Raw genomic sequence first — 26,829 nt, forward strand, 5'->3', positions numbered from 1 at the left:
GAAGCTCAGTTGCTAAGATAATTGCCTTTGCTTTGATGTATTCCAATCAGAACATCATTTTCAATGTTCAAGGAGGCCCAAGCGGTTATCTTTTCTGTGTAGCTAATCATGCTCATTTATTATAATCCTAGAACCACACTATGGCACCATTTGCTGGGAGTAGAATCCCGACTAAGATTAACCTTCAACTTCGTCCAAGGAATTTTTCTGTTAAACAGCTCAGTTTCGTGTTTTCAGATTTCTTCTGTAAACCACTGACTTTGTTGGAATCCCCTAAGGTGACAGATTAGAAAGTCTTCAACATTCTAATGAACAAATACTTACCGTGGATCCATCTATAGTTCTGGGAACTATAGGCTGGAAGCATAGAGGAATCAAGTGTGTGTGTGGCGGTGGGGGTTTGGTTTTTGATTTTCTCTATTTCCACCTTCCAAAGCAGATGAAATAACGTGTTAGAGAAGACATTCTCTCTTCACACGAAAGACTCACATACAGTCGGGACACACACACGGGGATGGTGGGGGAGTGAGAAGTGTATGTATATGTTTCATAGGTGGACATGTGGGAGGGCAGAGTATCACATATTGGGTATCTTCTATCATTCTTCACTTTATTTTTGAGGTATGAGGTATGTATGATTTCTCCCCGTTCCTAGAACTCACAGGTTCTGCTAGGCTGATCCCCTGCCTCTGCCCTCCCAGTACTAATGTTATATATAGACAGGTGCTTTCAGTGCCTTTTATACGGGTGCTGGGCATCCAAATTCAGGTTCTTAATGCTTATGTGTAGCAGGCACTGTCCTGACTGAACCATCTCCACAGCCTTAACATAGCTATTTCATTTTTAAAAAAATATTACATGTGTGTGTGTATGAGTCTGTTATCTGCCTTTCTGTCATCTGTCTGTTATCTGACTAGGAATCCAAATTCAGTTCCTTATGCCTCCACAGCATATTTGACTTTGGACACTGTCTCAGCCCAAAGCTGTTTCTTAAAATAATTTTTATTACATTTGTGTGTGTGTGTGTGTGTGTGTGTGTGTGTGTGTGTGTGTGAGGCTTGGTGGCAAATGCTTTTACCACTGAACTATCTTGCCAGCCCCAGACTGACTACTTCTGATGGCATTTACACAGAAGACCATTACAGCTCTTGGAAAACTGCACTAAAGGTATCTTGTTGTATTTTGGAGTGCTGGAGGGTGAACCCAGGGACCCATCCCACATTAGAGTAATTTATCTCTGTCCCCACCTGTGTGTGAGCCTCTCGTGGGAAGGGAGCATGTCCTCTCTAACTTGTTATCTCATCTGCTTTGGAAGGTGGAGAGAGAGAGCGAGGGACAGCAGTAATTACACCCTAAGATGATGATGGGAGCGGCTGCTAATAATAGCGCACACTGCTGAGCACCTACGCTTTCTAATGAGTGGTCCACGGTGCACTCAGATTTTCTGCATCCTCACGTATCCCAGGATGTAAAAACCATTCTCACACTCTGCCCCACTCCCATCCCTTGCTTATTATTGTTCCAGACCTGAGGCTTGAACTCGGGACCTTACACACACCAGGCAAGCATTCTACCACTAACCTGCATCCCCAACAAAATCTAATATTTAACTCCTATTACCAAGGCCACCACCGCACAAGGAAATACCGTATTTTCCAAGTGATAGTGTTACTATGGAAACAAAGAGTTCTTTCTGAGCTCTCTGGGTAAGGAAAGGAGGCCCTCAGAATTACAGAACCAGAGTTTAGAAGAACTTCAAAAATGATCCGGTTTATTACCACTGCCCCAAGTTGATTAGCTGTGGCCACAGAGGATGAGCGGATGAGAGCAAGGTCACCAGATAGTGACAGGGAGAGATTGTGAATTCGCAGCCCAAACCTTGTCTTCCTATCGGATTGTAGGACTTTATTTCCTAGTAGTTTTAAAATAATCCCATTAGAAATCACACACACTGTGTGGGGTTCATTAGCCCTTCAGTTTTGAAATGTGCTATCCTGGAGCCGTTGATTTCCCTGTGCGTGGAAGACAGCTTTATTTTCCGGCTAGTAACTGTTCACCTGAAAGCAGGGGAATGTGTCAAGCTGAGTTTATACAGCCTATGGTTTATAGAGCCTTGCTAGGCCTTTTGTATTTATTTTAAAATAAGCTGCCATTGCTGTCTGGTGAGTGAATAATACCAAAACTTCAGGCTAGAATGTGCTTGCCTCTGGTCTCCAGTAGGGTCAGCAAATAAATTTCAGTACACATTCCTTTACTACCTCTGGGTTCTTATGAGAGGGCTACGAAGGTGCCATATACGTTCCTGACTTTCAAAAGGAGAGAGGGACACTGTGCTAATTCTTCTTCACTCTATTCTTTCTCTCACTTGTCCAACTAGTCCTACCTGTGAACCGGATCTCAGAAAATATTCTAACGCCGTTCCATAGAGGACTTGACCTGAACTCGGAACATAAAGGAATTAAGGTTCTGGATCTGGGATGTGCTTACCCTGTTATCAGACTCAGAGAAGCACACACAGGCCCTTCACCCCCACTCTTTCTGCTGGAAGCTGAGTCCTCCCCTGGCAGTGGAGAGGAAAAGATTTGTATTCATCACCTTAAGAATAGGGTTTAGCAGCAGATAAGGCTGGCTGTTTACAACAGGATGAAGGGGCCTTAGCGGGAACTCATTTGCCCTCACAGCCTCTGTGTTCATCTTTAAAACAGGAGGCCAATTTTAATATGGAAATATTCTGCAGAAATTCCCTGCTTAGGTAGATCAGTGGGGGCTGGAGGTGCAGCTCCATCGGTAACGTATTTGCCTAGCATGCATGGAGCACCATACACACCAGCTGTAGGCCTACAGACCTATCATCTTAATATTTTGGAGACAGAGGATTAGAAGTTTAAGGTCATCCTTAGCCCTGTATAAGTTCAAGGCTAGCCCTGGCTACAAGAGATATTGCCTCAAAACAAAACAAAAACCAGTGGGGGGTGGTGATTGGAGAGATGGCTCAGCAGTTAAGAGCACTTGTTGCTCTTACAGAGGACTCAGGTTCCATTCCCAACCACTAGGTGACTCACAACCATCAGTAGCTCCATTTCCAGGAGATCTGATGCCCTCTTCTGACTTCCACGGTAACTAGGCGTGCATATGGTACACATAGATACATACATACCTGTAAGCAAAACATTCATACATGCAAAATAAATAAATCTAAAAAACTTTTTAACAAGCAAAAAGCGCCCAATGGGTTTTTCTCCCGTAGGAACTAGGAAACATCTGAAAATAAAAACTGAAAGAGGTAAAGGTGAGTTCCCTTCCTCTCTTTGTCCTTCCTGCCCTGCCCTGTTAGTCTGAGAAGACACTAGTGCCAGGCAAAGGCCTAAAGGGTAAAGGGGCAGCAGCCAGGAAAGGCTGATGAGTGCCAGACTGTGGGGCTGCTTGGTTAGAGCCACTGGGACTGCCGGGCAACCTCCGGACTGGCAGGCCATTCCTCAGAGACTCCCTACTATTCCTGGGAGGACTGCTTTCCCTCCTCAGCACTGGGTTAGGAGCAGCCAAGCCTTGTGTGATCCCTGCTTGATTGTAATGATGGCCTGCAAGGTACAACAGCCAGGCACTAGGTTAGCAACACTCTCTCTGGATCTTATTACAGTATGCTCTTGTGCCCACACCTTCCAAATGACTTTTTAAACTACTTTGCAAGTCAGGTAACAGTGATACTCATCTTTGATCCTACCACTAAGAAGGCAGGCAGATCACTATGAGTTTAAAGGCCAATATGGTCTACATAGTGAGTTCCAGGCCAGCCTTGGCTACATTAGTAAGACCCTGTCTCAAAAGAATTAAATAAATAAAATAAGCATTAAAAAGACTCTATAATAAAGAACTTATAAAAGAAAGTGGGGAGTCATGTTTAGAGAGATGGTCAGGCTAATTAAACTTGGGCTCACAGCACCCATAAAAGGCTCCGTAGGGCCCTGGGGGTAAGCAAGGGACTTACACCTAGGGCTGCAGAACAAGGTGTGGCTGGAGGCTAGGTATTTGTGTGTTTCGCCAGGAACCAGCTCCACACTTGTGGCTTGCCTCCATTCCATTATATTATATTTGCAGAGCTGGTGGGAGGTGAGTGTTTTCTTGCTGGAGACTTTGCTAATTTACCCACCACCCCTTTCTACAGTTAACGCTTGCACTCCCAGAGGGTCCGTGTGAGACATGTCTGGGGTAGAAAGAGACTGAAGGTAGCCCTGCTGCTCTTCCCATGCTGGTGAAGGACACCCTGTCCCCAGAGGGCACCCAGAGGGGTGCTGCTGAGGTTTAGAGGCCTGGACCCCTGTTCTATCCTTCCACTCCACTCCAGACTGGAAACATCTTCATTTCCTGCCTGTCTCGGAGACTCCAGCTGAGCCAGGATGGAGAGTAGCAAAACTAAAAATGTCCTCACAGCTACCAAGAATTGAAGGCCTATTTTCAAGCATTTATGTAAGGAGAAAGGAAGGGGAGGGGAAAAGAGGAGGCTGGCTTTGGATACAGCTTGGAGTTATGTGGGCTTGCTGAAGATGGTTGAACCAGTTTGGCTATGATAACTGTTCAGTTATACCTTCTAGCCTAAGCTTGAAGCTAACCTTAATTTATAATCTTGTAAAGATCAGTTATTAGTCTTTCTTCCTATCTCATTCTCTCGTTATTATTATTTGCTACTTTTCCATGAAAAATGTATTTCCATCTGGAAAAGTGAGAAGAGGTGGCTTGTTTGTGTTGTTGTCTATTTGTCTTTCAAACGCTTGTGAAATAGAGGAGATGAGAAATTATTTCGGACTAAGGAGAATCTAACAGTCCTTCAGTTAAGCTGGGGTCTACATAGCTCAGTGGCAAGGTGCTGCGGGAGTCTCTGGGTTCCGTCCACTGTGCTGCAGAAACAAAAGCCCACCATGGTCTTCAGTTAAGGCACTGCAGAGATGTGTGGAGCTTCCCCTGGGTTGAGCTGTTCCCAACACTGCATGGTGTCTAAATTATCCCCAGCAGTGGGGCCAACATTGTTCTTAGAACCAGGAAGACTGAGTTCTTTTCCTGAAGAGGCTGCAAACCGGGAGCCACACCTTACTCTGGTGAGCTCTGAGGATGAGGTGGGCAGGAAGAGCACCAGGTATGTGACAATGTTGAGGGCTGCAGACCTTCCCATCCTGATACTTTTGGAGTATCATTGGCACATGGAAGAGTCTGGGTTTAAAGAAAAAACAAAAAGCAAAATTCCTGTTTACCTTAAATTCTTGGGTAATCAAAACCTTGGAGAGGCTACCCTTCCCCTAAACCTTTTGAGTTACTGTGTTCATTTCTTGCTCTCCTCATAGATTTATTGGATTCACCCAAGGCTTACTGCAAGGTTTTTAATGAAGAGGAGAAAGTTTTAATGGGATTTTTCAAAAAAGGGCAATAATTGGGTGAATGTATTGCAAAGAGTTTTCCTTCCTTCTAAGGATGTGCTCTGTGGATGCAGGAATTGCTCCTAAAATTAATTTCTGGCTTCAATAGACTCTGCCAGTATTGGTTGATTCCCGTGAAACTCATACAAGATGCCTGGAGCCTGGCCTTGCCATCCTCCTGCCAGGAACGCCAAAAAAGGGAAAGAGCTGCTTGGCATTGTTTTGCCTCTCTACTCTTTCCTTTTAATGGAGAGGTTGGTTGCGTTCTTTAGAGTTGCAAAGAAGAGTCTTCCCAGGGTTAACTTTGAATTGGATGAACAGACTGGGCAGGCCAGAAATGTAATCCAGGTTCTGATTCGGTCTCAATATCACAGCCACTTTGAGTAGAAATATATGTGGGTCACAGAAACCATCTGCCATTGCTGGGGCTTGGACCATGGATACCAGGAATTAAAGGATTGTGGGCTGAAGTTTCTTTATGCCTCATCTATGCCAGACTCAGTTAAAGAAGCTGGCAACCCGGATCTGCCATGGGAGCACATGCAGCCTGCTCTCTAGCCAAAGGAGAAGAAAAAGATCACCTTGGCCAGGTAGAACACAGTTGAGCATGACTGCTCTCCCAGGCAAATGCTTAGAAAATAGTTGTTCTCTAAATCCCCAGTGAGGCCAACCCGGCTAAGTAGAATCCTGACTTCCCCACTGCTAGGCTAGAGTCAGGCACCCTACCCCATCAGAGAAAGCTGAAAGCCTTCCATCCTGGCCAGATGGTAATGTCTCCTCCCACCTTCTCACCTTATTCCCTGTGTGATGTCAGTGAAGGCCTGCGGGCTCCTGGACCCCCACCAATGAGTAATGAAGTAATGAGGCTTCATGCAGTATCAGGTGAAGGATACATGGAAGGCAAGCACAAAACACTCTGGTAAAGCTACCTGACAAAGACTCTAACAGAGTAGTCATAAAAATGCTCTTAGAGCAGCCACAGAGACTCTTGTTTCTATTTTCATTTTGAGAACATGCCTTAGTATATTACCCAGGTTGCTCTTTAACTCCCGGGGTCAGTGATCCTCCTGCCTCAGTTTGTTTAAGTGTCGCCATGTCCGGCTCCTGTCTTTGAACAAATAAAAAAGTACAAAGTAGGTACATAAGAAATTAGTACTAATTAGAATTAAATAGAAATCTTAGAAACAAAAAAAAATTGACAGTTGAAATGAGCTCACCAGAAGGCCTCAGCAGCGAATAGTCGATGCTTTATAAATATTGCTGGTTGAGTTGAAAGGTCAGGCAAAATAGATCATGACTACAGACATGGCTTAATTTAATGTTCATGTTATATAAAAAAATCCACCACCCACCCCCAAATCAAATCACACCTTATGTATTTTATATTGTTCTTTAAATAGTGCATATAGTAAACTTTTGTAGGTTGGAAATAGCCATCCAGCTATTAGGACTTTAAACCTTGAAAACATTTCTGCTCATCAGCTGGAAAATGGCTCCAATGGATGCCTGTGGGGTAGTGAGGCAGCTGATGAAGTGGTGAGGCCGATGGGTTCAGGGTGATGTCCTTACCAAACACAGCAAGGGCCATGTTTTCCTCCCATGCTGACCAGACCACAGGTGAGTCAGAGTCAAAGGGATTCAGAGAATCAGGGTTGCAGGAGCAGGTGTCGTACGTACAAAACGTGCCAACCATGATAGCAGAAAGCTTGGAAAATGTGTCCAGTAAGGGCTGTTTGTAAACCCTGGAACTATTTAGTAAAGAAGTTCTGAACCTGCTATGTTTACATTTCGGAAGGGGTTCTTAGAAAATTAATTACTCTCCCCATTCTGTGCTATTTTAAATAGGCCGTTTAGAACATTAGAGGGTAATGAATAGCCATTATGAAAAAGACTCTTTAAACAATAGTTACAATTTAGGTATAATTGAAGTTTTGTGGGCTGTAAAATTGTTTTAATTGATTGATATTGAGTACTTGTGAACCAGTCTAAATCTACCTCTAGTTTTGCTTTGATGTTACATTATCAAGGGCTGGAACTGCTTGCACAAGATCACACCAGCCAAATTCTCACAGTGATGGAATAGGGACTCGTGAAGTTCCATCCTCAGCTGAGGAGCTGTTGGCAATTGATGGCATCTCGGAGAGAGTCAGTTTCATGCTCCCATAGATGGTCCTATACCTGTGAACACCTAGGCTGCATGAAATGGACTCCGTGAATATAAATAAAAAAAAGCTCATGATGTTGGGAAGGAAAAGTAGTTAGGTAGGGAAGGAAGTGAAAAGAAGGATCAAAACACATTGCATGCATGCATGAAATTCTCAAACAAGTATTTAAAGGAAACAAGTGTGTGGTGTGTGTGTGTGTGTGTGTGTGTGTGTGTGTGTGTGTGTGTTTTCCTCTTGGTAAAGCTACTTGCTTCTGATATTACTCTCTGGGCCCGATGGTCTTCTGTAATCTCTTGGAGAGTGTCTAGCCATTCTGTGCCTTCTATTGAAAACTCCACCTCTCTAAGACCTCATTTATTAACGCAGTGTTTCCCTGCTCTCTTGAGTCTTTTCTTTTTCACAGACGAATGCAATCTCCCCCAGTTTCCCTTGACAACACTATGTATCTGAGACAAAGACCAGGAAAGGTGGTGCAGGATTCTCTGTGTCCCTGCACTGGAAGTCAGGCCTGAGGGAAGGTGGCTGATCTCAGGAGCTTTCCCTCCTCACATTGGGGTGCTGCTCACTTCTTCGAGCGCTTCAGTTTGAATTTTCTCATCCCCATTCTTATCCTCAGTCTCTTCTGTAGTCACAGCAAGTTGGTGGCAGCCAGCATCAATATCCTTTTATGAGGGACTGCAAGGGTACTAGTCAACTTACCTGACACACGGGGTCAGTCCCTATCCCTCCCAGAGGAGCCTGGGGCTACATTTCACTTGGGTTGGACAACATCCTCCATGTATTCTAAAGGTTTATCTTTGCCCCCTTCTCTGTTTTATTCCCCCTTTTCCACTCCTCTAGATTGATCGATATATAGCCTTCTCCCTGCCCCCTTACTTTCTATAAAGAAATTTAGAGTCCGCCTGTGTGCTCCCATGAGGCCTTCTTGGCTCCTTCCCATCCTCTGTGCCTGGAGAGACGCTTTCCTGAAGCGCCTGGAGGAAACTGATCAGACCAGACACACGACATTTTCCACTTGTCCTTTTGAAGCAATCAACTCTGAGCCTCTTAGAGGGAAAATGTCAGGCGCAAATGCGTGTGTTTGCATATGCATTAGTAGCACAATGTGTGACCTGGTTCTGCCCTGAGGACAAGCCTAACTTATTCATTTACAGCTTCTTTTATTGCAGAAAAAGGAGTGGACATGGGATGAGAGCAAGATGCTGGTGATGCAGGACCCTATCTACAGGTAAGAGCCCAGCCCAGTGCTCAGGAGGATGCAGAGCCCCAGGGACCCTTGTTGTCTCCTGGAGCCATCTCTTTTGCCGGTGGGTGCAGACCAATTTAAATAAAATACTAATTCCTTTCCCCTCTGAGACATGTAGATGGAACTATCTTTAAGGTTAAAAGTTTTCCTGGTGATGAATTGCCCTGAGGGGGGTTTGAGGGATCTCTACTTGCTGTTTAATCCAATGGCCGTATTGTAAATTGGAGACCTTTTCAATTTGTGGGTTTTGTGCTACTTGGAATTCTGTAATTTCATAGATATTGATCATGGGAAGAGAGGTAACTGAGTTAGCTCATCTCCCATACTTCCAACTCCCCAGTGCTGTCGCTTCCACTTTTCTTCCTCCTTAGAATTTCAACATAGAGAAGAGGTTTTGGTCATGTGAAGAAGCAAAATGTCCCAAGGACACCCCCAGGACAATGTGTGGTCTGAATGCTTATGATCCTCCAAGATTTATCTGTGGATAACTTAACCCTTGAGCTGATAGCATGAGGATGGATGGTATATGGAAGGAACTAGGCCATGAGGGTAGATGTCTGGGGTTAGAGAGGTCTTAGAGAGTTATTAGTTTGCTCCTATCGCCACAAAAGGACGGGGCTCTTAGGTACCATCTCTGGACCAGCAAATAGATCTCCATCAGATACTGAGCCTGCCAGTCCCTTGATCTTGGACTCTCCAACCTCAGGGACTGTGAGAAGTACGATGTTGGTTACAAACCATCTGGTTTATGGTGTGCTATTTTAGCACCTTGAACTGACACACCCTCAGAAGTTGCTTTCACAATTAGATTGGCACAACCCCCGTAGAAGTCCAATGTGTTTTCTCTAAAGATGAGAAAATCAGTAGCAATAACACAAAACCCAGGGCTGTGCCTGGAACCATGGCATAACCCTGACTTGTGGGCATCATTCTTGCATCTGCAGATCTACCTCCTCCCTTCTGCCTGTTTTCTCCACTGGGAAAGGAGTTATCCTTAGGAGAGTCTGGAGACCTAGACTTACACCTTGGCCTTTGCCAGCTCTCAGATTATTACCATGCATTTGGTGACTACGTGGGTAAGGGCTCTTGGAAGAGTTGTTTTAGTGTATTATTGCAACTTGTTTGTTTGCCTGTTAGCTAATTGAATAAGTAATTCATCACTAGGCTGTAAGGCTCTTTAAGGGAGGAACTATTCTCTGTTAACCTTTGTATATGGTGTGTCAAGCCTGTGCCTGGCCCATGTGAGACACTTAGTAAGTGGTTAGATAAATGCGTTAAATTACAGTATGAAAATTAGCATAAGTTATGGTAATTCACAAGAGGGAACAATTACTTTCTATTTGATTGATGAGGAAAGGCTTTAAGAAACATCGCATTAGCTTAGAGACTATAAATAGACAAACTACTACACGGTGCATTTTGTAAAGGAAGAACGTTTTTTTGTGAATGTGTGGTATCTGAGTGTGCAGGCCACACGAGCGTGGGTGGCTATCGAGGTCAGAAGAGGGCACCGCATCACCTGAAGCTAGAGTAACACTCACTGTCTGATATAGATGCTGTAAACTTGGGTCCTGTGTTCTCTGGAAGAGCAGCAAGTACTTTGAACATTGAGTCATCTTGTTAATAGATAGAGGGGTTTTTTTGTTTGTTTTGTTTTTGTTCTTGCACCATGTACATAAAACAATGAGACAGTGTCTTTGTGGAGCCTTGACTGTCCCAAAACTCACTATATAGACCAGGCTGGACTCGAACTCACAAAGGTCCATGCGCTTCTGCTTCCTTCCCAAGTACTTAGATTAAAGGTGTGTACAACCATGCCTGGTTTGTTTGTGAATTTTAATTTTGCCTATTCTTGGTTGGAAGGACTTTCCCACTTCATATATTCTAAACAAACTGTTTACTTTTAAATAGTTTTATTGGGGTAGAATGATATTTCTTAAAAACATGAGACTATCTTTCAAACAAATAACTTGACAAATTTTGATGTGTATGTCCATTTGTGAAACCATCACTTTAGCCAAGATAGTAGACATTGGTGTCACTCCCCAGAGTCACCTTGTGCCCTCTCCAGTCCTTCCTCATCCCACTCCATATTCTGCCGACCCCCACTCCACTACTAAATTTTGAGAGATTCCTGAATAGAATCCCTTTCATGCTTATGATGGGTGGATCTTTGAGTTCGAGGAAAGCCTGGTCTACAGAATGGGCTCCAAGACAGCCAGAACTACACAGAGAAGCCCTATCTCATAAGTAGTTTTTTTTTTCTAATTACGTTTTTTAACTTAATTTACAGTGTCGCATTATGTAGGTCAGGCTGGCCTCACACCTGTAGTCCTCCTGCCTTGGACTGCCAAGTACTGGGGTTATAGGTGGGCACTACTATGTCTATTAAGTTTCAAATTTTGGTGGAAGTAAAATTATCATAAAATCTTTCCCTGACTCAGAGACTTTCTGTTTTCATCTGGGGCATGATAGTTTTAGGCCTTATTTATTTATTTATTTATTTAGGTTTTTTGAGACAGGGTTTCTCAGTAGCTATGGAGCCAGTCCTGGATCTAGCTCTTGTAGACCAGACTGACCTCAAACTCACAGAGATCCTCCTGCCTCTACCTCCCGAGTGCTGGGATAAAGGTGTGAGCCACCACCACCTGGCAGTTTTAGGTTTTATGATCATGTGGATGGTTCAGTTTGGTTCCGTGGGGGGGTGGACTAAGTCGATCTCCTCCCCTACTCTGTCCACTGTCCTCTGTCCACTGCTGTCTACCACCCATGGATAGCCAGTTAGTTGTCTTGACCCGTTTGTTGAAGGTTATTCTTTCTCCACTCAACTGTTGTTGCATCTGTATTAGAAATCAGCAAGCCATTTCTTTATGGTCAGTTTCTATTCTGTTCATCTAATTATATTGATTCTTGAAATTGTATAGTAATGACCCTCCAACTCTCTTCTATTTCTGAGATTTCCTTCAATTTGTGTAGTATATCTTTTCCCATCTATTCATTTTTAGAAAGAAAAATATACCCTGAAGAGGGGAACATCAGTGAATTTTTAAATGAGTATTTCTTTGCTTCAGAACACATGCACACATTCTGTCTCTCCTGTCTCTCTCCCTCTCTCCCTTCCTCTCTCCCTCTCTCCTTCCCTCTCTCCCTCCCTTTCTCTCAGATACACACACACACACAGATATTTTTTTTAGTGTTAGGATTTGATAGGCTATTCTAGATGATACATTTACTTCCACAATGTGGAATTTAATGGTTCTTAAAAATTGCATCATGTTATTATTTGTTTATGTAACTAACTATGACAGGTCTTAGCTTGTGGTAGTTTCTAGACTTTTAGGAATATTTAAAGTAGTTGCTTTGAATCCTTTCTGTGTTCTTTAGTGTTATGGTTTTCTTAGCCTAAATACAGAAATGAAGGTACTATGTCTACATATCACTGTGGTAAGGACTTTGCTGTGGAACGTAGACTTGCACAGTTCGGGGGAAGCTGCAAATAGAAGGTCCAGAAAGGGTCAGAGCAAAATCCTTCACCCACCTTGCCTGCTGTGGGTTCTGAGTCAGAGCAGCCGGGAGCAGCCGGGAGCCTGAGTTAGAGTCTGCTGGATTTCACCTGCAGGGGGACCAAGTGCAGGGTCCATGCGAGGGTGCTGGCTCTTCCTGGCAATGCAGTAAAGCTTCTGATGTCAGACCTGGGCCCCTGCTATTCAGCAGAGCTGACAGCTGTGAAGGAGAGCTGGACACATGACATACAAAAGTGAGGACAAGCTCCAAAATATCATTTGAAGGACCCGTGATGCCCAGATGCTCCCTCTAACCCCTGATGATCTCCAGAAGAGAACGGCTGTTGCTTCTCTTCCACCATCCAAATTTCTCACTAGTCTGTCTTTAGGGGAAGAAGATCCTGGAACACATAGGTTTAGCTTGGTCGAGTTCACTGGGTAAGAATTTATACAGCAACCTAGTAACAGGCTGACTCTCCTTCCTAGTTTTGTGTGTGTGTGTGTGTGTGTGTGTGTGTGTGTGTGTGTGTATGTGGCTTTAATGAGAACATCTTCTTTCAAGTCACACATGGAATAAAGCAAAGATGGGCCTGGAAAAGGAAGAGCATGAGGGTTTTATTGTTGTTTTGTTTTCAACTCTTTGCAACCTTGGATTTCATTTCCTTTGTGAGGATGCTTATTTTACCTTTTATTTTAAATGACATAGTTCCTAGGATAAAAATAAGTTCAATAGTGTATTTACTTATTTCACATGGTGGAAACCATTGCCTTTGAATTTTAGTGTGACTGCATGGAAATCACCTCTCCTACTCGTACTGAGCACAGACAGAATTAGCATATTTGACTACATCCGTCCCTGTGATATTTATATTCCTTGCTACTAGAGATTGAACTACAAACAACCCCCCTACTTTTTTTCCCCTTAATGCTAAAGGAAGTAAATCAATATGACTCAAAGTCTTTGGGAAGCAGACTAGAGTAATTCTCCAGTTCTTTCAATGACCAAACCATATAGATTTGTTCCCAACAGGCTTCCAGACAGTTCTCAGAAATGGCATTAATATCCAAACAGCTGCTATGGTAATTTGAAGTCAGGCAGGTGTATTCCAGTATTGATCTTAATCCTCCATCCATGCTTCAATTCTTGAGTAAGTGAGAAATCAGTTACTCAGGGCTTCCTGGAGAGGGAGGAAAAAGTGCGTGGAAAACTGCTTGACACTGGGATAAGCAGTGGTATTTCATGCTGAGGCCAGTCGGGAGGCAGAAACCATAGCGATTTAAACCGAGTTTTCTAATAATTATTAAGCTATTAAGCTGCTTGCATAAGCAATAGGTTATCAAATGGAAATCCCAGTGTCAATTCCCTAAGAATTGTTGACTAGGAATGTCCCTGGCTTTCCCAAGACAATACAAGCAATTACTGCTGTTATTAATTACTCAGCAGAACTGGCTGATAAGACCCTATTGCTGAAGACACGTCATACCTTGGTGACAGGGCATAGAGAAAGAAAGTTAGAACTGGGCAGGAAGCTTCCTCTCTGCCGTGTAGCAACCATAGTGCCAGAAGGTATTATGCAGGATGCTGGAGGAGAATCAGCTGCAGTCCTAACCAGCTGTGACCCTTGTTGATTGACAACCAAACAAGATGAATTCAGTGGTCCAATAGACTGGCAAGTCTATTATGGGAATGTCCTACTTGGCTTTGTCTACTTGACACAGCGCAGAGTCATCTGAGAAGGGAGTCTCGGTTGAGGGGTTGCCTAAATCAGATTGGTTTGTGAGCATGTAGGAGTGTCTGCCCACTGTGGGCAGCATCGTCCCTGGGAAGGTGGTCCTGGACTATATAAGAAAAGCTAACAGCTATGAGCCAGCAAGCAGCATTCCCTCCAAGGGTTCTGCCTTGATGTCCCTCAGGGGTGGACTATCACCTGGCAATGTAAGCCCAATAAATGTCTTCCTCCCCTAAGTTACTTTTGGTCGTGGTGTTTATCACAGCAACAAAATAAAGCTAGGACAAGGAGTAACCAACCAACCACTTTCTGATGCCCATTCCACAGGAGGGAATGGGCATGCGGTGCTGTAAGCATGGCTATAGTCCATGGCTGGGAGTGGTGATAGGCCTTAGTGGGATGCTACGGTCACTACTTTGCTAAATGAATATGGTGTGCCTGTCTAATTGGCTTCTAATCTGTGCTCATAGAATAGTCAGTTTGGGTCAGAGAAACTCTTTATCAGTGTTGACTGCAGAAAACCATAACTGATCAAAGTACAGAGAATAAACCACTGTTGAAGTCTGGACACACTGGGGCATCTCTATCCTGCCTACAAGGCTCAGGGAACATCGTAGAAGAAGAGATAGAAAAAAATGTTAGAGCCAAAGAAAGGGGGTAGTGGTGTGGAGGGTGTGGAGCCCTGGCTTCTGGACATGACCTGGCTGCTGGATTCTTGAACTCACAGCATCTCTGATCACTTCCATAGGATCTCTAAAAGACCAGGGGCTGTCACCACCCTGGCTTAGAGGAGGAGGAGGCTTTCAGGGCTGCCTTAGTTGCTTTGTTATAAAACACCCTGACAAAAGCAACTCAAGGGAGAATGGGTTTACTTTGTGCCACAGTTTAAGGGTACAGTCCACCATGACAGAGCAGTGACAACAGCAGGATCTTGAGGCAGCTGGTCACATCACAGGCACAGTCAAAAGCCAGAGAGTGCTGAATGCTTTGGTTGTCTTTTATGCAGTATCTAGGGTTCTGAGTCAGGGAAAGGTATCACCCACAGTGGCCAAGTCTGCCCACGTCAAGTAACCAAGTCTAGATAATCCTCCACTGGCATGCTTAGGGGTCATCTCTCAGATGGCTTTAGATCTGATCAAATTGACAATTGAAAGCTGGGCCATGATGGCGCATGCCTTTAATCCCAGCACTCAGGAGGCAGAGGCTGGCGGATCTCTGTGCATTTGAGCCCAGCCTGGTCTACAGGGCAAGTTCCAAGACACCTAGTGCTATACAGAGAAACCCTGTCTCAAAAAAAAAAAAAAAAGAAAGAGAGAGAATACAAACCTGACTATTGAAATTAGCCATCACAGTGCCCTAACCCTCCCTCAAGATTTGTATGTAGATAATGGTTGATTGGAAAGAGAGACATTTTCTTCAGTGTGTTGTAGCCACTAGTAAGGTGTGCATGCCCCTGTAAACAGAGTCTTACTCACTCTTCTACCTGTAACAATCCTAAAGAAAGTCTTTGGTTCACAAAAGTCAACAAATAAATAATGACATGTAAGTAGAAGATCGGGATTAGTTAAGAAAAAGAGGATTCAGGGGAGAAGGAGAACAAAATAGAAGAGTGGGAATGTGTGTAAACATCATCAGAATACATCAGGTCTGTGTAAATGTCAGAATTAATAAAATTTACTATTATGTATAATTAATATGTGTTAATTTTATTAGTCAAGGTCCTAGGAACAAAACTGAAGCCCCCAAAACAATACAGGCAATTTCTACTGTTTTTGGTTGCCCATCAGAACTGGTTGATAAGATCCTATTACCGAAGACACTTGGCTTGTTCCTTGTGGCTTGCCCATCCTGTCTTATAGTACTGAGGACCAGCAGCCCAAGAGTGACACTGCCCATAGTAAGCAGGGTCTTCCCACATCAATCATCAATCAAGAAAATGCACCTCAGGTTTGTCCACAGGCCAGTTTTGTGGGGGTATTTTCTCAAGTGAAGCTGCCACTTCCAAAATTACAGCTCTTGTTGATTTGACATAAAGTTAGCCAGCTTAGTATGTTTCCTCACATTCAGGAAAGACACCAAATTTCAAGCAAAGAAAGTTTATTCTTAAATTGTGAGCTTATAGTAATAAACCTCTAGAATTCACAGGACAAAGATTTTTAGGCATGCCTTGGAAAAAAATCTATTGCCTGCTATACCACTTAGTTTTAAATGTCAATTTGGAAAGCCTACAATGACAAGAATAAAGTCTTAACTGAGGATGTGTCTAGAACACATCCTGTGGGTGTGTCAGTGGGGAATGGTTTTGCTTGATAATTCATGTGTGAAGTCCCAGCCCACTGTGGGCAGCACCACTCCCTAGGCATGGGGTCTTCTTTGATCTCGTCTGAGCAGAAGAAGAGAGATGAATAGCACATGAGCAGCATGGGTGTATTTGTGTCTGTTCTCGCCTGTGGTTGTGATGTGACCAGCTGTTCCAAATTCCTGCCACAGTGATTTCCGACAGTCATGGTCATAACGTGAGGTTGTAAGCCAAATATACCCGTTCTCACTGCAGTTGCTCTTGGTCAGGGTATTTTATTGCAGGAACAGAAAAGAAACTAGAACAGCTGGAAAGAAACATATTTTTTAGGAGAATAGAGACAGAAAACGGTGAATTATTATTAAGAATGTGCTAAGTTAAGTACCTGTCAAGTGCTGAAGCTTAGAAAGAGCTCCTTAAAACATTTTAATCGTGAAAATCAAGCAGGAAAAAAAAATCCTAGGTAACCTTAGTGGAGAGGCTTAGAAATAAGAGAGCATCCATCCTGAAAGGATGAGTTTGGGCCAAAGAGTTAAGACAGAAGGAAAGATGATGTGAGGGCATCTGATGGTCAAAGAAGCTCCTTCAGCAAGGGGTGTGGGTAGAATCTTTCAGTTACTTGGCAGCGGAAGGAGGTATCATGATGTAATGGACTGTAACTTGATGATGAGGTGGAGCAGAAATCTATTTTAAGAAGAAGAGATAGTAATATGGTCACAAAGGGAAGAGGAGCAGTTCGCAGGGGACAAAGAAAGATTGGCGGTCTGTTAAGTACAGACAACTTTGGAGTACTCCTATGTTTAGGCATGCAATGACACACAACTCAGACCTCAGATAGCTAGTTGTGAGAGATGGTGGGTGGACTAATCCTCAGCCACTCTGTTGTTTTCGTGAAGACAAAGAAAACCTTTAGAATGCTCCAGAATTCAGACTGCCTCTCTAGAATCAGGGAGGATTCTGCTCCGGAGAATCCTGTCTCTATTAGTCAGCTTCTTGCCACAATAGAAAAATACTCAACCCAGGTTATTTTTATTGTGGCTCTCAGTTCAGGTGTTTCTGTTGGTTTGAACCTCTCGTGAAGGTTGCTTATGACTGAAGCACATACTGGAGTCAGTGGACACATCTTGAGCCATGGAAAAGGAAGAGAGAACATGGGTATGGATTCCATAGTCTCCTTTTGGGGGACATTTCTAGTGACCTGTGGAGTCTCCTATAAGACCCCAATTCCCAAAGACTGTCACCAACCAGGTACCACACTAAGTAAGGACCATGGCTTTACAAATGAACTGTGGAGGGCACAGCCAAACCATAGTACCTTCCTCTAAACCACCACAAGCCAACTTAAATCCTGGCGTGCAGTTCATTTCCTCTGGACTCTGGAAGGAACCCAGGCTACAGAAAGCCCTAAAAGGTCAGGGATGGAGGTGTAGACCTGGAGCCTGAGCCAGCCCTTGCTTATGTCATCTTCTAAATGAGTGTTGCTATTTGCAGAGTCCTGGACTGTTTCTAGATGAACGCCTTTCCCTCCTCCTGCTTTTACCTCCTATTATCTAGGTTCTTATGGGGCCTCTGCTAAACTGGAAACGCTGCTATCAGGAGTGTGAAAGCCACCCGGCCGAGGGATCTCTCCCTAACTCTCCTGTGTCATTTCTGGACAGCTCATTTGACAGATATAATTGTTCTATCACTCTAACCATGAGTAATGCTTCATGAAGAGTTGATGTTTTTATTTCTCCCAGCTTTGAGACCTTTCCTTGACAGTATCTCATACATATGCATGAGCAAGAATAACTCACCCAATTTTCTGCATGGAGAACATTATGAAAAGAACCGAGAGGTTGGGGGGGGGGAGCATTCATTTTGTCTGGCTTCGGTTACCTCCCACAGCTGCCCTGTGATCCCTTGTTCACTCTGGTAGAAATCCTCACTAATGTCCCCGCCCTTTTCATCTTCTATTGCATGTCAACCCTACACCCTTATTGCCTGTGGGAGACCCCTCCCCGATGAGATTCCCTTGTCCCTTAAAGCATCCTCATACCACTGCCACCTGTGTCTGTTCTGGGCCCCACCCTCACTCGTGGTCAGCTTCAGCTCCTGTCTTTTCTTTTCTCAACTCAATGGCTCCCTGCCTTTCTTCACACATGTTCTGCTATCCCCTGCCCTGAAATAACCACCTTTAGTCCTGGTAATCTCATGTAAATAAAGTGTTTCTCTAGTTCTTCTTTATCATTAAAACATCAGGAGTCAGATAGTGGGGTAAAACCCTAAAAGATCAGAGAAGCTGTGGAGAAGCCACCAGTGACCTCCTTTCTCTTCTCTTCCTCTCTCCAAAAGAGCAGAGATCCTCTTTAAGCCCCGCCTTACTACTTTCTGGCTCTCTATCTGTCCTCAGTCCTCCAAAACCTCTGTGGTTAATTTTGGTCAGCTAGTGGCTAGCTCTGCCCTCTGATTAAAAATAAACTTAATTTTCAGAATGCAATCAATATATCACAGAGCATGCAAGAGTGTCCTCTGTCAACTCCCCTTCCTTTCCAACGTCATGGTTTAGTCTTCATCAGAGCCCACTTCCTGGCAGTTCCTCACTGTCTGGCTTTGATATCCTTCATAGAAACAGCTCCATATGTCTTCATTTGTATGGTCTTCATATGTCCAAATATGAAATATGCCCAATATACACAGACATTTCTCCTAGGTTCTTCTCATCATTCCAGCTGTGATCTCAACACACATGCCTCTCTTGCTTATCTCTTAGTTCTGCTTATTTTGTCTCTCCCTCTTTTGTTCTCGTTCCTACAGAGTTGTGAGCAGTCTTGACGTTTCTTTATGGCCAAGTTCTGCACTGTCTTTATTCCTCTTCATAGGGTGGGAAAGGTTCCCCGTATTCTAGTGGTGCTTGGTGAGTCTCAGTAAACACCTAGAATGGCCACCGAGTTTCCGCCAAGGATTGATGACTTGTAAATCACTAACTGCAGCCTCGTGCTCTATTGGGCAGGTGTCTGACCTTTCTTTTCCTCTGTCTTCCTTCCTTTGCTTTCATCACTTCTTTTCCGGTCAGGACATGCTGCTCCATAGAAAACAATGGGGGTTGAAAGACTAAAGGACTTAGCACTTATCCTCCAGGCTTTCGCTCTGGCCCCTACTCCCTGTGACAGGCTTCAGACAGATGTTTAGTGAAATGGGATGCAAATATAAGGGTTTTTTTTTACACTCATTTATCATGGAGTGTGTGTACATGGTGTGTCTACATGTGGGGGGAACACACATGGAAGTCAGGAGACAACTTAGTGGAGCTGGTTCTCTCCACTTTTATGTGGGCTCCTGGGATCCAGCTCAGGCCACCAGACTTGCACAGCAAGTGCCTTTGCCTGCTGCACGGGTCAAATGTAGACATATCTGCGGAGAGGGAATCACGACTGAGAAATTGCCCTCATCAGATTGGCCTCTAGACAAGCCTGCAGGGGCATTTTCTTGACTATGGTTAACGTGGCAAGGTCAGGCTCCTCATGAGCAGTACCACCCTGAGACGGGTGATTCTGGACTGTATAAAAAAGCAAGCTGAGCAAACGTTGGGGCAAGCCAGTCAAGAGCATTCCTCCATGGCCTCTGCTTTCATTCCTCAAGCTCTTGCCCTGACTCCCCTACGTGACGAACCCTAGTCTAGCCTGTGAACTGAAATAAACCTTTTCTCCCCCAAGTTACTTTTGGTCATGATGTTTTTTTTCACGGCAATAGAAAGCAAACTAAGACACCTGCTGAGCCATCTGGGCATCCCTCAGACAAAAAGTTTTTAAATGCCCAAATAATGTATATTTGTTGTATAAAGTAAAATACGAGTTTCTTAAGGGGGAAGCTATGGGTGCCCCCAGTATCATCAATGTGTATGATGTATCCATCTTACCTCCCTGTTTAGGGTACTATATTTGCAAATATATGGTTACTCTGGTGTTTTCAAAGCTCAGTATAATTCTACATTGCAATTTCCCCATGATGTCTTTGGCTCTGAAAGTGCCAAAGTGAAAGCAGCATTGCAGGGAATCTCACCTGGCTTGGAGAGCAATGTACGATAAATGGGTGGACAGTCGGGTCAACAAGATAAACACAAGAAAGGTTGCCTTGTGGTCTGAATATAATGGGAGATATCAGTGACGGACCAAAACAGGTGAGAGCAGCAGAAATGCGCCAACCCATGAGCTCTTCTAGTCATGGACCAGATCAGTGATGTCTGAGTACAGAGACTAAATGAAGGAGGGACAGGAGGATCCAGTCACCTCCCATTGGAACTTCAATACTTACCTAACTGTCCTTTCTTGACTTGTGGCATCCCACTTCATTGGAAATTCAGTCCTGATCAACAAATAGAACTTTGTTTTTTTTTAATTAATTTATTTATTAAAGATTTCTGTCTCTTCCCTGCCACCGCCTCCCATTTCCCTCCCCCTCCCCCAATCAAGTCCCCCTCCCTCCTCAGCCCAAAGAGCAATCAGGGTTCCCTGCTAGAACTTTGTGTCAACCCTTAGCCTTAAGCACTGTGGAGGCAGAGACCATGCCTGCTTTGTCTACTGCTGTGTCTCCAGTGCCTGGAAGGATCCTTAGTATATAACAGGGATTCAGGATCACTGCATGATGAAAGCGGGGGTAGGCTAGGTCTGCTCCTTTGCCATGATAAAACATTCATTTCAGGGCTGAGGTCCTAGCTCAGAAACAAAGTGCTTGGGTAGGATGTGCAAAATCCTATGTTATTCAGTGGGCAAGGACACTTACTGTTCCTGTAGAGGACATGAGTTCATTTCCCAGTACCCACATGGTGGCTCAACCATCTGTAAGTCCAGTTCCAAGAAATCTAATGCCCTCTTCTGACCTCTGCAGGCACCAGGCATACATGTGGTTCATATACATACAGAGACATGCAGACCAAACATTATGCAGGCAAAGCACACATGAAATAAATAAATGTAAAAAAATTTTCTTTTAAAGATCCTGTGTTGGATCCCCAACACCATCAAAATAAGTGAATTAAGAAATATAATCTTTAAAATGTTCGTTTCAGAAAGGCCATTAAGCTTACATACCCTCTTGGTGGCTGTCTTCGTCAGTATCCTGTGCTGTGAGGACACACTGTGACCAAGGGAAGCACCTTATAAAAGGAAGCGTTTAACTGGAGGCTTGCCTACGGCTTCAGAGGGTTAGTCCATGACCGTCATGGCTGTGCATGGCTCAGACTTGGCGTTGGAGCAGTAGCCAAGAGCCTGTATCCTGATCAGTAGGCAGCAGAGAGAACGTGAGACTGGGGCAGGTGTGGGATTTTGAACACTCAAAGCCCAACCCCAGTGACACACACCTCCAACAAGACCATGCCTCCTACCCCGTCCTGAACAGCTCTGCCCACTAGGGACGAAGCATTCAGATAGATGAGCCCGTGGGGGTTGGTCTCATTCAGACCACTACAGTGGCCTTGTCCTTCATGGTGGCCTAAGAGCAGCCCAAGAGTGGCACAAAGCCCACTGAAGAGCGAGTAGGCGGGCATGGAGGACAGCTGAAGCAGACTTCGGCAGCCTCTCTGGGCCTGACCTTACAGGGCATCTTTTACACTAATGAAGAAAAATCCAATTAGGCCAATGGTAGCAAACGTCACATAATTAAACATTGTCTTCCAGGGAGAGGATTACTCTGTGGAGGAAGAGGCAAGGAATTGGGAAGCCAGGTTGGGGCCAGCTCTGCTATGAAATGATTTTTATTACTCGGCGCTTCATTTTCTCCTTAAACATGCCAAGAGAATTGATTTAGAGCTTTGTGAGGCACTGAGGAATCTCAGAGGGGAAAGTGTGTGCGAATCAAAACCCCTCCCTCCCTGCTGCCAGGCAGGCATTGTCCTGGGTGTTCATTGCGTGGTCTTGATACTCCCTAGGATATAAGTATCTTTGAGAATCTGACTAGACCTGGAGGATGAATGCTCTTGTACATTCCCAGCCATTCTCTGTCCACAGCCTTCCAAGTGCCGGAATTATAGGTATGAGCTACTATGCCCCAATCAGAATTTTCAATTTTAGGGAAACTTGGGGACCTACTGTCCTGCAGACCCATGAGCCCCAAGGAATAGCCTTTCATGACACTAAGGGTTCAGTGTCGTCTTTAAAAATTTACTTTTAAAGCCAAGAAGATTTGTCATGAGCTCTCCTACTTCTCAGACTGGTTAGGAGCTGGTAAGCAAAAACAAAAATCAAAGCATTGAGTTTTCTTAACAATTTAATGTTCAAATGATAACTGCCTCCTTCACCAGTCCAGGAGCCATTTATAGCTTGTTAGAGGAGTTTCTCTATTCAGAACAAACCAATCTTGTGTTGAGTTTCAAATAGCTTTAAAAGCTCAGATTTGCATAAGGGGTAGCCTTGATGGTGTCCTCAATGTCCTTGGGATCTTTTGGATTCTGAGGAAGTTGGCATAAGGCCTGGGTCTCACACAGGTCTAAAAAGCAGGTGATGTCTTGGTGATACAATGATAAGGCTTACTGCCTTCGAGAGACAAAAAAAAAAAAAAATCATAGTTCATGAGGAGGGCTACTGTGTAACCAACATTAAAGGCAAATGAAGAGCCATTGACTTGTCATATAGTCCCTTGCAGACAGACCTTTAATATTAATAGACAGCTTCTAGGATGACAGTAAGTAGTGCCACTGCTTAGCCCACATTGGCCACTTAAGACACCTTCCATTGAAAACCAGTCTGACACTATAGTAGTGCCGTTTTCTGGCCTGGCTAGTAAGCTTTCTGTGGGCTCTTTCTTGTGTCTTACCACTTTGGGGAGCATCACTGGATTGTGGCCCTGGGTTTTCTTTCTGGTAGTCCCTTAAACGGGGTGGGATGATGGAAGGAGATGGAACATGACAGGGAATGATGGGATGAGATGCGATAGAATAATTGCATGGATGGAGGATGGGATGGACAGGGAGTTGGGATGAGATGGAGGATGAGATGGGAAGAGGAGGAGTTGGCTTGTCTGCGAGGCCTGTGTCCTCTATCAAGAAATTTTGAGGGGCTGACTATTAAAGAGTCATGGCTTTTCCAAGTTGCGCAGCAGTCAAGATCAAAGTGTGATTAATTAAATATTCTCTGTGTTTGGCTTAACATTTCTGCCTGCCGGATTCTTATCCATCTTTCAAAAGGTTTATTTTAAATACCACACCCCACAGGAATTTCTTATTTCATCCTACCTTCACAGTGGAGATCTCTTCCCTTGCTTTGTGGTTTTTCTGGGACAGGTTCTTGCTATATAGTCTTGGTTGGCCTGGTACTTGCTCTATAGCTCAGGTTGGCCTCAAAACTCAGCGGCAATTCCCCTGCCTCAGCCTCTTAAGTGCCCTGAAGATAATCTCTTTGGTAATAGTTGTTTATCTGTCCAATACATTTTAGTAGGGACAACATTTGAGGGTCAGCAAGATGGCTCAGTAAGAATACTTGCTGTGTAAACCTAAAGACCTGAGTTTGATACCCAGAATGCCTGTCAAAGTGGCAAGAGAGAACTAACTCCAAAAATTGTCATCTGACCTCCTCACATGTACTGTGACCTTCATATATCTACACATCACACATACCTCTGCCTCTCTCCTGCCCTCCCTCCAGCTTCGCTCTCCGCACAGCCCCGATGGTGAATAAAATTGTAGGGAAATTGGACTGCAAATTAATGATCATCCTGGCTGCTTGACCTCCAGCTCTTACACATGACAGTGCTCAGTGCATGTTTGTCCAATTTAATTGATTTCTTCTTGAATCTTTACAAAATTCCTCCAAAGTAGAAATGATCCTTCTTCAAACCTTGGTCTAAGATTGGATAAATAGATGAGCTCACCAATCAACCTATGATACCTTTCACTCAACCCTGAATTTCTCCCCTGTATGCAAGTATTTGAATAATAAAACCAACACTAATGTTAGACCAAGAAAATGTGTGTCCTAACAGAAAACAAGCCACTGAGTAATTACTATTCCAAAGAACATTGCATTTGGGAACAGGGAGAAACAAGGGTCAAATGATCGTGTTCACTGTTGCTTAGACTGTCCAGCACCTCTTACTGCTGTGGGATTCACAGCCAGGTAGGCTGCCTTTGAAAATGCCCATGCTCCTTCCTGCCGCTGGTGGAGGGTGCCCGGCTAAGACCCCCGACTGTGCATTCATCACTGCTTGACTGTGTGTTATCTTGGCCTCTGACTTCGCCTCCTGTTCTGTTTGCTACAATCTCACTGATAATTCCTGACGTTCGGAGAGTAGGTGAAAGGATGAAATCATAAAAACCAGCAAGTGGGCTCTTCTTGTTCTTATTAATGGCCCTCATACAACATTTTCTTTTGGAGGAGATAAGCAGGAAGGCCCCAGAATGACAGCTCCCAGTAGTTCTGATGTGTGCATGGGATCATTGTCTACTTTTAGCTCATAATTAATCTTTGAAGATGGGAGAAGCTACGGGTATATTTCCTCCTGTACTTGGGGCAATATCCAAACAATAGGAGAGTACTCCGGTCAGTCTGCTGTCGTACCCAAACTTCGGTGTATGCCAGTGTGGGAACATCTGCATGGTAAGAATCCTTTATTAGGAAAAGAGCTAAGCCTAATCTTCCCAATTGCCTTTGTTCACTGAAGGAAAAACTAAGCCCTAAGGAAATAATTAAGCCTGTCAGACACCTCAGTTGATGAAGAAGAATTTGACAAGCTAACTCTAAAAGAGAAACTCCAAGTGTTTAGAAGCCAAGTCCCAAGAGAACCTTGCCTGGCGCCTGGCCTCCTGGTGTATCCAGCCTCCATATTTACACAAGCCTGGTTCCTTGGGAGTTCAGTGCCAGGATAAGCCAGTACGCATCTCCTCTTGATTTCCTTCAGACCCAGGTCACGATTCTGCTAGCTGTCCCCACCCTCAGAAGAGCCAACTAAGTAATGGGCAGGTGAATGGCTTTGATCAGGACACTGTCCTCAAACCCGTGCTGACCCTCGCTGCCACCAGCCCAACTCCGATTTTTACATCAAACTGCTCCAGCTCCCTGTCAGGGAAAAGCTGGACTGCTTCAAAAGGCTGCCAGAGAGCTGTCTAAGAAAGTGAGAAAGAGTCCAGGCCAGCCCCCACCATAGTGGCAGATCATCCTCTTGAGGTGACTCGTCCACTTAGACCCTGTCTTCTGCTGCCTCTAAATCTTGAGCCACCATATACTGTGTAATTTCCCTGGGTCCTGATACTTATTTTCAATTGTGTCTCTGTCTCCTTGTCTCTGTATCTCTCCTTTTTCGGTTTGTTTGTCTGTCTCTCTATGTGTGTGTTTCTGTCTCTATCCACATCATCTGTCTCTGTGTGTGTATTTATGTGTCTCCCTCTCCCTCTTTCTCTCTGTGTCTTCCTCTGTGTGTGTCTGTCTCTGTCTGTCTCTGTCTGTGTGTGTGTGTGTGTGTGTTTCTCTGTCTCCCTGTCCATGTCGCCTGGCTGGCTGGCTCTGTGTTGTGTGTGTGTGTGTGTGTGTTTCCCTCTCTCCCTCTGTCTCCCTTTCTGTGTGTGTCTGTCTGTCTGTCTCTATGCCTGTCTCTGTGTGCATCCAGTATCTTTCATGTGAGTTTTTGGCATTTAACTCAGGTTCAATCACTTTACTGGCTGAGCTATTGTCTAAACTCATTCACTACTTCTTTCCTTCCTTCCTTCCTTCCTTCCTTCCTACCTTCCTTCCGTCCTTCCTTCCTTCTTTCCTTCCCTCCCTCCTTTCTTTCTGTTAACACACTCTTATAAAAGAAAGTTAACTCTCAGTCCCTCAGTCTTGGCCTGTTGCGGCTAAGCTCTTTAACTAATTGCATTTGCTGTCTGTCTTTCCAAAACTCCCTTGAGCTTTTCAGCTCCTTCTAACTGGGCCTTCCAAGTTACTCAACCAAAATGGACCTTACCAAGGTCACCCACCAGTGATGTCTCACTAGGTCTCTTTCCATTGATACCCAGTGGGAGCTCTTATGTGGCCATTCGGTCCTTCTCAACCCTTTCTGAATCTGTCATTGCTGTGATGATCCTTCTCTGGGTCCTTCGCTTGATCCCGGCTACTGGTTCTGTGTTGCAAGGTTATAGAGCTCTTAGGAGGTGGGGCCTAGCTAGAGAAGGTGTGTTGCTAAGAGCAGGCTTTTGAAGGTATAGCTCAACCCTAGTTCAGGTCTAGCTCCCTCTGCTTCCTGAGATGTGAGAAATCCCAGCTATAAGTCACTGCCACCTCTCAAATTTGACATGTCCATCACCAACCACCCTCTGCCTTCCCAGCCTCCTTTTCCCACTTCGTCCCTTTCTACCAAGTGTCCCATGTCAGAGTTATCTTCCTCCTAACTGTGAGGAATGCTCCAAGCCCATCTCCTCGCCATTCACCCAGTCAGCTATTCTTTCCTCTTCCTGTCAGGGATGCCCCAAGTCTGTCTCCTTAGACTTGTGACTGCAGCCTTTGCCTTAGGACTTGAGCATCTCTTGCTTTGTCTCA

General features: G+C 44.4%; 1 protein-coding gene across 3 annotated transcripts in view; it reads left to right on the top strand.

The window, feature by feature from the left end:
- Positions 1–26,829, top strand: part of LOC121442107 (carboxyl-terminal PDZ ligand of neuronal nitric oxide synthase protein-like) — a 289,142-nt gene that overhangs the window by 202,877 nt on the left and 59,436 nt on the right. For 2 of the 3 annotated variants that reach the window (XM_041643580.1, XM_041643582.1), the window contains exon 4: positions 8,725–8,798. In XM_041643580.1, the coding sequence (XP_041499514.1) occupies positions 8,725–8,798 (74 nt within the window). The remainder of the gene's footprint in view (positions 1–8,724; positions 8,799–26,829) is intronic. The other variant, XM_041643581.1, reaches the window with a different exon arrangement.

Source organism: Microtus oregoni, unplaced genomic scaffold, assembly GCF_018167655.1.
Source record: "Microtus oregoni isolate MIOR12 unplaced genomic scaffold, Mior012 000086F_ref0000336, whole genome shotgun sequence".
NCBI lineage: Eukaryota > Metazoa > Chordata > Mammalia > Rodentia > Cricetidae > Microtus > Microtus oregoni.